Source organism: Austrofundulus limnaeus, unplaced genomic scaffold (genome assembly GCF_001266775.1).
Source record: "Austrofundulus limnaeus strain Quisiro unplaced genomic scaffold, Austrofundulus_limnaeus-1.0 Scaffold128, whole genome shotgun sequence".
NCBI classification, from domain to species: Eukaryota; Metazoa; Chordata; class Actinopteri; order Cyprinodontiformes; family Rivulidae; genus Austrofundulus; species Austrofundulus limnaeus.
Window position 1 is genome coordinate 1,101,134 of NW_013952530.1, and position 12,405 is coordinate 1,113,538.

A 12,405-nucleotide genomic window follows, 5' to 3' on the forward strand; every position below is an offset into this window, starting at 1 on the left:
TATATATATATTCTGCTTGCTTTCTTTTTCTAAATCCTATTCTTTCTTAATCCAATTTTTTTCCATCATCTCAAGACCACAAACTTGATGTTATAAGACAACATGGAAACCACTGATCTTGAATGGACTCTAAAACAAACCTACTTGCGTTGTCTTGTTGGGATCCATCAAACGTGACCCTCCGTTCACTTCACGGGTTAGTTCCCAAGACCAAGATGTTGAGTTACGTTTGCTGTCTGCAGACCAAATTGCCTTCGTTTCCCTTTGGAAAGTACACTGCATATCACTCCTACTTGTCCTCCCCAGCCGTCCATCAAATACAATGTGTCTGTCTGCGGAAGCAGACACAACTGCCTGAAATATGTGTCCCTCCTCTGAGATAAACACTGTCGTCTGTCATTGGTGGAAATGAAGGAAATGACACTCAGACAGACAGCTACATTTCCTAACAGAAGGTCTATGCTAGAGGGGGGAATATAAACACGGGAAGAAAAGGTTGAATTCCCATATTATGAGAATTCTTTGATAAGAAACAGGCGAATATTTGTCTTGCAGAACATTTGTTTGTCAGATATTAAAATCATATTATAAAGTATTAAACCCTCTAGAGAAACAAATGACTAAGGAACATCATAAAGTGCTTCCTAAACCTAATAAGATGAAAAAGTGTTTAAATTATGGTTCAAAATGTTTACCTGTGACAAAAATATGGTGAGTACATTGATAAATATTTTGTATTTTTTGTCTGTCTTTAATATTTGAGCTGCTTTGTGAGTAAAAATATTTTTGACAGAGAACAGGTTGGCAGGATTGTGATTGGTTGAGTCATTGTTATTACTTTTATTAAGTTTTACTCATTTTTTTAAAAACAACAAATTCAATATATAATAAAAATACAAATCATAAATTAAATAAAAGGTAGCAGAAGAAGAAAAAATCTTATATCTGCCCCTTTTTCTCAAATAAATAAATTCAATCAAAAATCTTCAAATTACAAAAACAAAAAACATACAAAAAAGAAAAAAAAACATTTTTTACCTTTTAAAAAGGTTTGAGCAGCAATTTGTACATTATACCATTACATATTTCTCCAACAAATTGTTGTTGATGACAATAAATACAAGTTGTTTTGTTATAAAAAAAAATGAAAGTTTACGAAAGTTTTTTTTCTAAAGTTAGATATATAAAATAATAGTTTTATTACCAGTTCAACAAAACTTTTGAGATGTATTCCAGCTGACTTAGCCACAGTTAACCCTTTTCTGGGTTGGCTTTAAAAGTGCAGTTCTTGATATACTGTATGTTGATCTTTTTTTTTTTTTGCCCTCCCTGTAGAGAGAAGAAAATGTCTCGCACCAGTGCTCTGAAAGTCCTGGACCATGCAATGATTGGACCAGAGGGAGCAGATAACTGCCATAAATTTGTGGACATTCTGGGCTTGCGGACCATCTTTCCACTTTTCATGAAAACCCCCAAAAAGATGAAGAAAACCGGCACTTCAGAGAAAGAACACGAAGGTCAGTCAGTAATTACAGCACGAGGCAAAAGTAATACGATTTTTTTTACAAGGGCTGCAGTCAGCCGCGAAGGTTTGACCCCTTCAAATGGTATGACTCGCAGGGCAAAACAGTAATGGTTCTTAAATCTATCATCTCTATATTTTATGATATATAAAGTACTGAGCAAAAGTTTTGAGCCGTCTCTAATTTCTTCACACTTTGCAGGACCTTCAATATTTTATGAATAGAAAATATTCATTTAAATAACAGAATAGATAAGTTATTCAAAATGTTTTTTCTGCTTGTATTTTTCCACACTGTGTGGTCACACCCTGTTTTCTGCAGAAACACTCAGTCCTGCTCTGCTCATGTATCAGTTTGCTGCCYCTTCAGACTGTCAGTTTACACTATCAATCCAATCTTGATTGATTTTCCTGTCCGTGCTCTCTAACCTCTCTTGTCTCTGAGTGAGAGATGGAAAGAGCAAACAAGAGTCGAAGATGGAAAGACAGGAGAACAGAGACGTAGGTCCATGTCATAAACTGGAAAATGAAATAACACGGGGGAGGGGGAAAAACAGATGAAAAACAGAATCTTTTTCCATTTCTTTGATTACTGTTTGTTGGCTTTGGTTCAACATTTGAAACACCTCCCTGTTTCTGTCTGTTAATTAAGTTTCATGAGTGTGATGAGGTTTTTCAGCGCTGCAGAGGAGAACAAATTGTCTGCCATTGTGTTCCGCTTATCGCCCAGAGACTTGATAAATTAACCTTTGAACCTTTTAAGCAGCTAAAGGAAAAGTGTGCAAGATAACCCTTCCTTGCAGTGAAAGCTTCCTGCGCTGCTGTCCTGTATTAAAACAGCTTGCAGGGCAGTGCGGGAAAAAAAAAGACTTTAAAAAATGTGGCAATTTAGCGTGCTCTGCTGGGCAACTTGAACTAACTTGTCCAAATGTGCGACATGTCAGGTAATTAACAYGTCTAAAAAAATCTCATGAGTAAGATAATATCATACTCAACAAATAAAAAGAAAAAGAAATTGAAYGTATCACGAACTAGAGGAAGCCATCAAATTGTTAGGAACTGTACTGAAGTGACACGGAAAAAAAAAATCTAGCATGAAATGCAACAGGCAAAATCCTTTTAATGATTGCTAGTTTTYTATTTAGTGTGTTTAAAATTGTATCCTGTGTAGAATTTTCTATAGTATGGCTACTTATTTGTCCATCCTGTATATAAATATGTCTTATTTAGTGAGCTATCCCTTGCTGTAAGAAGACTAATTGAAAAAAACATCATTCAAGTGGTTCTTCTGAATAACACAAGAACTCTGAAGATTAATTAACAATCATATGCTTCAAACAAAACTAATTAGGAAGTAGGGACCTTTCTGACCTTCCCTCTGTTGTCCTTTCTTTTTTATGTTCATTCACTTAATCCTGACAATTAAACCTCAGTGCAAAGATTGATCCCCAAAAAAATTCTTTCTGAAACTGACACAGCCCAAATGACTACAGATTACCCAGACAGATTAACAAAAAGAAGGGCATAATTAATAGAACAGAAAGCAAAAGGAAAATAAGAAAAAGAAAGGGTAAAAACAATCCGAACAACAAATTACATTTCTCTGCTCGTGAGTATTCTTGTCACAACTCTGCCTCTTGTTTTGGGGTCTCGGTTTATTGGTGTACGTACTTTGTCATTACCACAGAAATGAGATTGTGTGATGGAAATTGGTGCCAGCCGGTTGTAATATTTAGGTGGCTAATGATGCGAGCAAGTGTTAGAGGGAACAGAAGTAAACAACTAATTTACATGGCGCGGCACAATAGTCCTAGCTGCATCTCCCAAGTCTGGCTCGGAAAAGTGATTCTTTGTTTGCCCCCTTCGTGTTTATGTGCATGCATGTTTGTATAATGTGTTAGTTCAGAGTGAACACACAAAAAAGCAGAGATGCAACTAAGGCCTTTGTACTTAATATAATTTGAATGCCACACAAATGTCTTCCAGTGCTGCATATGTTCAAATCGTGACCCTTATTTCTCTAATGAATGCACTAAAACAAGTAATGAGTAAGGCATACAGGCGTAAAGAGACCTGTATTAGAAAAAATGTCACATTGTATGCTTCTACTGCTTTGTTGAATGTCCTTATTAAAGCAAATCGTGCTTCTCTTACAAATAAACAAACAGAAATCGCTGCAGTTTAATAGCAAATTTAAACCATGTGCTTTTTTTGGCTGATATGTTTATTTTATTGTCTTCCCTTTTTAACAAATAAGTTTTGAAAGTTTCAATGCACCACTGAATGTTTGACACCATTCCATCCAGTTTATTTCCCTGCTTTTCCAAATGGGGTTTGCAATTTTTATTGGGAGCTGRTGTGTATCTCCAGCAGTGAATCTCCTACAAATCCATCTCCTTACAAAATTCTATCAAAATTAGGCAACCAGATGCATCTTTTTGTGTAAATTTTCGTCCCAGCTCTGAACATCTTTGATACAGATTGAACTTAGTAACATTTTAGATGCTACAAACTTTGACGTGATCTTTGTTTAAACAGTCGTGCTGTGTAATCCTGGTATTAGTGTACTTTAGAAGGCAATATTTGTTGTTAGATCTTTGTGCAAAGATGCATCTAATTGCCTTTTTGTTCAAGCTTATACTTTACCCCCCTGTGAGGATTGATTATATTTAATCTCTATAAACTTTAATAAAATATGACGTGGCATACGTATGTCTAAATAAAAAAAACACTTCATATTCTACTCAGGAAGGTACAGGGAGAGCACTTTTAAGCAACATTTCCCTTAGTGGTAGGACAAGTTTATTAGCTCAGCCTTACTCATGGGTTATTTGTAGTTTGACTGTCATTTTCTCGCAAAGCTAGGAAGGTCTGCAGCTCTTGGTAAACAGCTTCTCTGATGCCTTGAAGCAGTTTGGCCTTTGCGTTAGTACCAAGTAAACTGTTATACTTCACAAGCCCCGACGTGATACACAATACATCAATTCAGTGGTATCTTTTGATGGCAAGTATCCGAAGAACACGGACGCCTTTGTGCATCTAGGGAGCATCCTGCCGAACAATGGGCAGCTGGATAAAGTGATTCAAAACCGCATCGCAAAAGCCAGTGCATCTTTCAGAAGCTTGCAAGATAGGGAATGGAAAAGCCAGATCATAACTTCTGTCACAAAAGTTGCTGTATACCACGCCGTTGTCTTAAGTACCCTCCTCTATGGAGTGGAGTGCTGGACAACATACCGCTGCCACATTCAACAACTCGAGGCCGTTCAGCAACACTGTCTCRGGAAGCTGTTCAACATTTCCTGGGAGGAAAAAGTATCAAACCTTGAAGTATACAGAGATTTAAATGCCAGTCGGTGGAAAGCACGATCATTAGAAAACAACTACAATGATCAGACCATCTTGTGCGCATGAGTGATCTTAGGATGCCCAAACAGCYTTTCTCTGGTGAGCTCACCTACGGTGAACGCTGAGTTGGAAGGACCAGGAAGCAGTTCAAGGACTACCTAAAAGACTCCCTCAAGAAGTGTGGCATTGCTGCTGAAAATTTTCAGTTACAAGTGCAAAACCACCCATTTTAGAGAGGCGAGATGAAAGGGAGTTGAGCTTTTTGAGACCAACCGGGCACATAGTATCCAACAAGCCCGTCTCTGGCATAAAAACCCAGATGTAGACGATGTGCCATACAAATGTAACATCTGCTCAAGGTCCTTCGCATTGGCGGCTAGTCTTACTGACCAAATCCATGCTAGTCATCACCACCAGTATTCGTCGTCATTTCTGACGTAATGTCCGAGAGAGAAGAGAAGAGAGACTCATGGGTTATTTGTAGTTTATGCAAGTTTTTTTTTTATTAAGTGTGCATGATTTATAAGGGAATGCATCCATCCTTGCRTTCATTTTCTGCTGCTTAAGCCCAGTAGGGAAACCCTGACATTTGTTGTTGTTTTTTTCCAAGGTTTGGCACTAACTGCCATGGCTCAACCTAGGGTTGGGCATAATCGTATCGTGTGCAAGTAATCGTCAGAAAAACATTAATCGATTATYTTTTGGCACTTGACGATTAATGCGATTAATGCTGCCTGGCAGACTGATTGGTGCTCCTCTCTGCTTCAAATATGACGAGCATTTAAAAAAAARTTGTGTAATTTATTTATCTATCAACACAAATTAAAATTTGATGTATAGCCTGAAGTCTGTAATTCTGACACAACTTGGAACAGATTTGAATGAAGAGCAAATCTTTCCCACTAAATTGGTCATGAGACCAGGACATAAGGGTGTCCAGGGACTCCAGGGGATTAATCRTCAAATTAATCGTTATCAGCTAAATACCACAATTAATCATGATTAATTTTTTTGCCAATATTGCCCAACCCTAGCTCAACCACCAATGTAGACTAGTCTTGCTTCTTTACGCAGAGAACACAGACGCTCTTAACTTCTGGATAACCAACCTGTAGTGCTGAGAGGCTGATTGCTTTCCCCAGGGCACAGCACATTCAGGCCAAATTAGTACCACCTGTCTGCTCCTCTGTTGTTCAGGTCTAAACTAGACTGCTTTCAGCCTCCAATTAGGGGATAAATCCAGGCCTATCTCACGGTTATTTGCAGTGTTAACTTGGTGCTTTAAATCTCCTGCAGCACAGATGAAGCAAATGGTGAAAGATTAATAAAGGATAAATGAAACAAGCRTTGAAATATTTACGATTACTTTAAAAAAGTAATTCTGAGAAGATCTGAAGACTTTCTTTACTCCTGTGAAGTAGTTCAAAGTGATGGAAGGATTTCTTACATATATTTTGACACGTGCAAAATCCAATGACAATCTGTCACCAGTTGTGAATTTATGAAGTTATTTTTATGCATGTTCTTATTTTGAGCAAAAAAAGTGTAGATTGAAAGATCCTAGCAGAAATCCTGAACAGGGGTGTTCATTTCTCTGTTTGATGACTATCTGAATGGTGGATAAGAGGCATGATTCAAGCACAATACATATTTAATCAAAGCTGTTTGGTGCTGTTTGATTTGACTGATTCAAGAGGTAATTGTAAACTCCACTGGTTTTTGGATATTGCTCTTTCATAATTTCACTTTAAATCTAATATTTTAAAAGTGAGATTATTTTGTATAAAAGGTGACTTGATTTGCTTCCTGCACTGTTGGCAAATTCTTGTGTTTTAGTCTTGAATCGATGCAGAAAATACACAGACTCTGAAAAAGCAACAAGAAAACTATTGAACATAACTTTTATTGTGCATCTATTTATTGATTATTTTATTTTATGCAGATGTCCACCTAATAAAGAAATGATCTTAACATTAAAACTAAAATATGATGCTAATAGATTTCTAGTTTTGTGTATTCAGTAATGTATTTTAAGGTGTTTTTTTTAAATCCATAGCCATCAATAATTTCATTATTTTCTTGGCAATCACACAATTTCAAAGTAAAAGTTTTATTTTTCCCCCAAAAATAAAAAAGTAGACCTTTTTTATTTCTGTATTTTTGTCCAATATTCAAATCTGAAGCAGCATTTTAAACACATGTATTGATTGCATGTCTGCCCAAGACAAATAGGCGAGGAAGCTGTTTTATTTAACCTTGCCCTCTTTCTGGTACCCACAATGCAATCCTGCTTCCACCTTTTCACAAATCTCAAAGGAGCGGTCTCTGTTTAGTTTTAAGCCCTTTGGAGAAAACGCTCCACAGCCGGGGATCAATAGCCCCCTGGGCAGGGCTCGGAGGTGGTGACATCAATTACCAGTTGGATCAAGTTGATAAAGTAGTGTTCTTTCGGAAATGGCAGTTAGGCTTCCTGTCTCTCCGCACGGGGAATAAGTTTGTCTACATTTAAAGTAAGGGGACACTTTGACTATACCTGCTTGATATTCAACCAGGTTTCATGTTTTATAACCKTTGTTAATGAGCTTGTCACTTAGTGTCAAGCAAAAAGAGCCTCAAACATTATCTGTTCTTCTGAATTTTCAGATTTGTGTGAGTTTCCAGGAGTGTTCTGGCAGATGGTTYGGTTGTTTGTTCACATCAGGGCATCTTGCTTCTTTTGGTCCATGGCATCAGTCTGAATGAGACTTTCTAAATTTTCTTAAAGTAGTCAAACATATGTATATAAAAAAAATACTGTGGAAAAGGTGCAGTACAAAAATTAAGGTGTGTTTCAAACACTGAAATTGTTGCATAAAGTTTGCACAAAGAATTCCTAAATTATAAAAATAAAAAGGTCAGAGTTGTCGTTAGTTTTGCGTACTTAAGATGGAGATTCTTGCATTCACACTATGTTTACCTCTAAAAGCACAACTTTAATTCAAACCTTATCTTAAATTTCCTTATCTTGTCACTGAAAAAACTCCTAAGAGAACCTCCATTAGAGGAAAAAAAGATACGTTCTAAATGTTTAAAGATTTACAAATATGTTTTGCAGTTCAAAATAAACCATAATGATTAAAAAGGATTGTGCCTCCTGGTTTTACATACTGTATTTATCAATAATTTGACATTGAGAAAAACAAAATATGCAAAACATTTGCTTTGGCTTTAAATATTTTAGAACTCAGTCAATAAAAATTAAACTGAGGTAAAAATGTTTCAGATCTTCAGTTATTTGAATAAGCTGAACGTGAATGATGAATGTGTAATTAGCGTTGGAAATTTGTTACATCTTTTGGTGGAACGTTCTCCTCTGCCAAATTATTTCACTGCCTATTTTGCTCTTTTTCCTGCTCGCAGTGTTCCTCTTGATGGTCGTCTGTATGTCCTGAAGAAAGGAAAAAAAAAMAACAGAAAAACAGACACTGGCAGGTGTTACAGTCCTCAGTTTCCTCAGCTCTCGTGTCTTGTGAATAAAGACGCTGGCGGTCATGAGGGGATTGCACAAAGGAAGCTGACAGCAAACAAGACCCCTTTTAAAACGCTGAAACGGGATTGATTCCTGCACTCTTGTTGCTTAGCAACTGCAAAGCCTCATTGAGAGAGAATATTGACCTCTTGTTGATAAGTCCAATTACATTTTTCTGCTTTCGCTCTGTATATCCTGAGATTTTACAATGTCACATTCTGTCCTCGTGTGTACAGTGTATTTCTCATCCAATGTCTTAGAGAAAGATGTGATTGTCCCCTGTCGCTCTTACAGTGCGTGACGAAGAGGATGYGTGAATAAGATCCATCTCGTGTTGCATGAATTGGTTTAAAAAGGACCCTCATTGTTAGCAACACTCATTTAGWCAATTACCTTGTCTTCAGATCTTCTGTCAGCTAAATGACCCTGAAGCCGCCACAGGCAAATTCCTCTCTCTGTTAGAAATGTAATTCCGCCACATCCAGAACTGTTGCACACGTTCCAGCATGCACCCAAAAGTTACATTGATTTCTTAAATTCATTTACATTTTCTTCTCCTCTTGAGCTGCACTCTCTCTGCAAGGATGTCGGCTCTTGTGTGTGCAGCTAATTGCAAATGATCAAGTACTTAATCAGATTTTTTTGTTTTGTTTTATGAGTTCTGTTGTGAATCAAAACCTGTGGGTCATGGGTTGGTTAATCATAGCACACCTGTGCGTTATGATTAACCAACCCATGACCCGCAGGTTTTTGTCCGTGCGAGATGCAATTATTTCGTTGAATTGATGAAAATCTAAATCTGAAGATGTAAGAGTTTGTAGGCTTGTTTTGATAGCTGTAACGTCTCCTCAGAACACGTCTGCTCCGTCATCGCCTCCATGCTGAGAAACCTCAAGTCCCAGCAGAGAACCAGACTCCAGAACAAGTTCACAGAAAACGACTGCGAGAAGGTTAGTTGTCGTTTTTGTTTCGTTTTTTGCTGCTGTTTTTCATCTTATGTCCTGCCTCCTTCAGATTTTTTTTTTTTGTTTTCACGTGGATGACAGAAAGCAGATCAATTTACAGCTCAGCCTTCCTGATAAAGTTTTAGTATTCCACTATCAATATGTTTTGGTTTCGAGGTATTTTACAGTTCTTGGAATCAAAACTTATTCTCTAAATCTAAGTGCCCTCATAAAAAATTAACTTTTAACTGCATGAGAGGCCCTGCAGATGTGTATAAATCTGTTGGTAGCTCCTTGAACCTGCTTCTTTTCCTGTGAAAAGTGATTCATGAAATTGAATTATCTAATGTTCACCACCAGTCAAAAGTTTTAGAACACTCTCATTCTTCCTCTTACAAACCCAACCCTGGATCCAGCAAGACAGCCCCACATCATCACACTTCTTCCTTTGTGTTTAGCAGTTGTCACACAGAGCAGGGTTCCCACGGATTTTTAAAAAGTCTTAAAAGGCGTTAAATCCATCAATCCAAAACTAAAGCCTTAAAAAGTCTTAAATCAAYCTTTCAGTGGTCCGTTGTAATTAGGATAATTGTAATTTGTCTCAAATATTTAAATAATTGGTAACGTTTTCATTTTTCTTGAAATAGTTTACCAAATCCTTCTCGCAGTTAGTTGTTTTTTGTTTTGTACTGTACTATACAGTGTATATATGTATATAAATGTATATGCATATGTCTTTATATATGTGTGTATATGTGCACTGGTATATGTACATTACTATATATCACATGTGTATATTGTGGGGTTGTTTATGTTTGTTTTCTTTTATATATCTTTATTCTTCTCACCCTCTCCTGTATTGAGCTGCAGTAATGTGCAAATTTCCCCACGGTGGGATCAATAAAGTTTTATCTTATCTTATCTTATCTTATCTTATCTTATCTTATCTTATCTTATCTTATCTTATCTTATCTTATCTTATCTTATCTTAAACATTTGGGTAAACCTGATGCTGTTTTATTTTTATTTTTTAATTGGTTTATTGTGAAGTTGGTTATAAATTTCATTTGAAGTGGCATTAAAACATCTTTAAAAGTCTTAAATTGAGCTTGTCTTAAGCTGTAGGAACCCTGCTGAGAAACCATACAAAAGACTGCTGATTACAAATTTGTATTAATCAGTCAACGCAAACACCTTCTTCCAGTCTTCACTGGTCCATTGGTGGTTTTTCATGGTCCAGGCTGTCTAGAGAAGGTTTTCTCGCTGCAACWCAACCCATCATTAAGCTTAGCTCAAAGCTGAGAGCTGTGAGCCGCTTCTTGCTGCGGACTCTGAGAAACCTGTCATCTGATGATGTTGTGGGTCTGCCACACCTCTTCCTGTTCGAATTTACMCCAGTTTTTGAGTGCATTGTGAAGGAAACTGAACTCACAGACACATTGACTTTCAGTTTTAAATAACCTTACATTTTTTTTAACTGCTGGCAGTTCACCAAGTACCTTTGTACCCTTTCAAGCTTGGATCTGAGCTGCTTGACATTCAAATTAAAAACTGTAAAAATGAGGGTGTTCTAAACCTTTTGACCAGTAGTGCATATCTGCGTATCGTTAGTATTTGATAATGTGTACCAAAATGTTGAGAAAAGAAAGAATTTATTGTACAAAAATGTGCTAAACAGATTTCTCAGTGCCCTTAAACAGTCCACATGTCAGAATCCATGGCTGCATTTGCTTTTATTGTTCACTCTGTCTTCTGTAGTCTCTCCTTTTCCTGCTGCATTTTCCTTATTTTCACTTTGCTCTCTCCTCCGCTGCCTTTCTCACCTCACCTTTGTGTGTCTCTTATTCATTCGCTCCTCAGGTTGATCGACTGATGGAGTTGTATTTTAAATACCTGGAGGCTGTACAACAGGCTGACAAGAGGATCGAAGGAGAGAAACATGTAAGCATCTTTCCTTTCATCTTCCTTCTATCTCTCCTTCTGACCCTCTCAATTTGTCTTCCGCCTCCTCCCGTTTCCTTTCTTTTTGTCGCCTTTTAATATATTACCTTCATATGGAAACAACTGCAGTGATGGAGTCTTGGGGAACACTGAGGTTTTAAATATGTATGCTAAAAATCCTTTTGTTTTTACTTGAATTTTAYACAAAATAACTTTTTCACATGTGGACATAATTTTTAATAATATCACATGTTGTCTAATAAATCTAGTATATTATACTAGTACAATAGTACAATACTTAATAAAGTATTTAGTTCTTTAAAAAAAGTTGAGGTCCTCTGGACGAGTTCTTTATTGAAACTTTTTATCTCTAAAAGTATTTTTTTACATTTTTTTCCCTGGATTATTGAGCTGCATCGAGACATTTTTTTACATTTTATTGTACAAATATGAACGAGGAGATGGGAAAAAAAGTGAACATGTTGACAGTTATTCTGCCTAAAATCAGTTTGTTAGCTTTTTTCTGCACTGTGAACAGATTTTAAAACAGTTTTTTATCAACRTGTCTATTTATAACATTATTTAAACTGACATTTAAAACCAAGGCTCAAATTTTAACTTAATCACAAGAATTGAAATTTAGTTTTAAATTTAGCAGCGTCGGCAGGGTTTTCCAAAATAAGAATCTCTTTTTAAAACTGATCGCAGAGGATATACGTAGTTTATTATGAGCAGCTTGGTTAATGACTGCTGGCAATTATTTAAAAAAATGTTCTTTTATAAAATTCAGTGGTTTTGACTCTGACATATCAACACTGTTTTATCTTTAAACTGGTAATCGTTTCATAATCGAGCTAAAATACCACTAGAATCCAGCTTATACGATCAAAATCTTAAGACCAGTCAAAAAAGTGCAAGAATTTGCATTTTGCACTATTGGATCTTAAGAAGGTTCTAAGTAGAGCTTCACAATGTTAAAAGAAGAAATCAGAGCAAGAGACAAGAACTTTTGAGCAGGGAATTGTCTTGCACTTTTTTGACTGGTCTTAAGATTTTGATCAGGAGTGTATACAGAGTTTAGCACTGTTGAATCATGCTACAATTTAACCCAAACTATTAAATATTACAACTGAGTTGTCCTT

The 12,405-nt window shown here is 36.5% G+C and overlaps 1 protein-coding gene across 2 annotated transcripts in view; it reads left to right on the top strand.

The window, feature by feature from the left end:
* The window catches only part of ctnnbl1 (catenin, beta like 1), a 63,687-nt gene that overhangs the window by 23,643 nt on the left and 27,639 nt on the right, over positions 1-12,405 (top strand). For both annotated transcript variants that reach the window (XM_014015368.1, XM_014015369.1), the window contains exons 11-13: positions 1,336-1,517; positions 9,231-9,328; positions 11,183-11,263. In XM_014015368.1, coding sequence (XP_013870822.1) covers positions 1,336-1,517; positions 9,231-9,328; positions 11,183-11,263 — 361 coding nt within the window. The remainder of the gene's footprint in view (positions 1-1,335; positions 1,518-9,230; positions 9,329-11,182; positions 11,264-12,405) is intronic.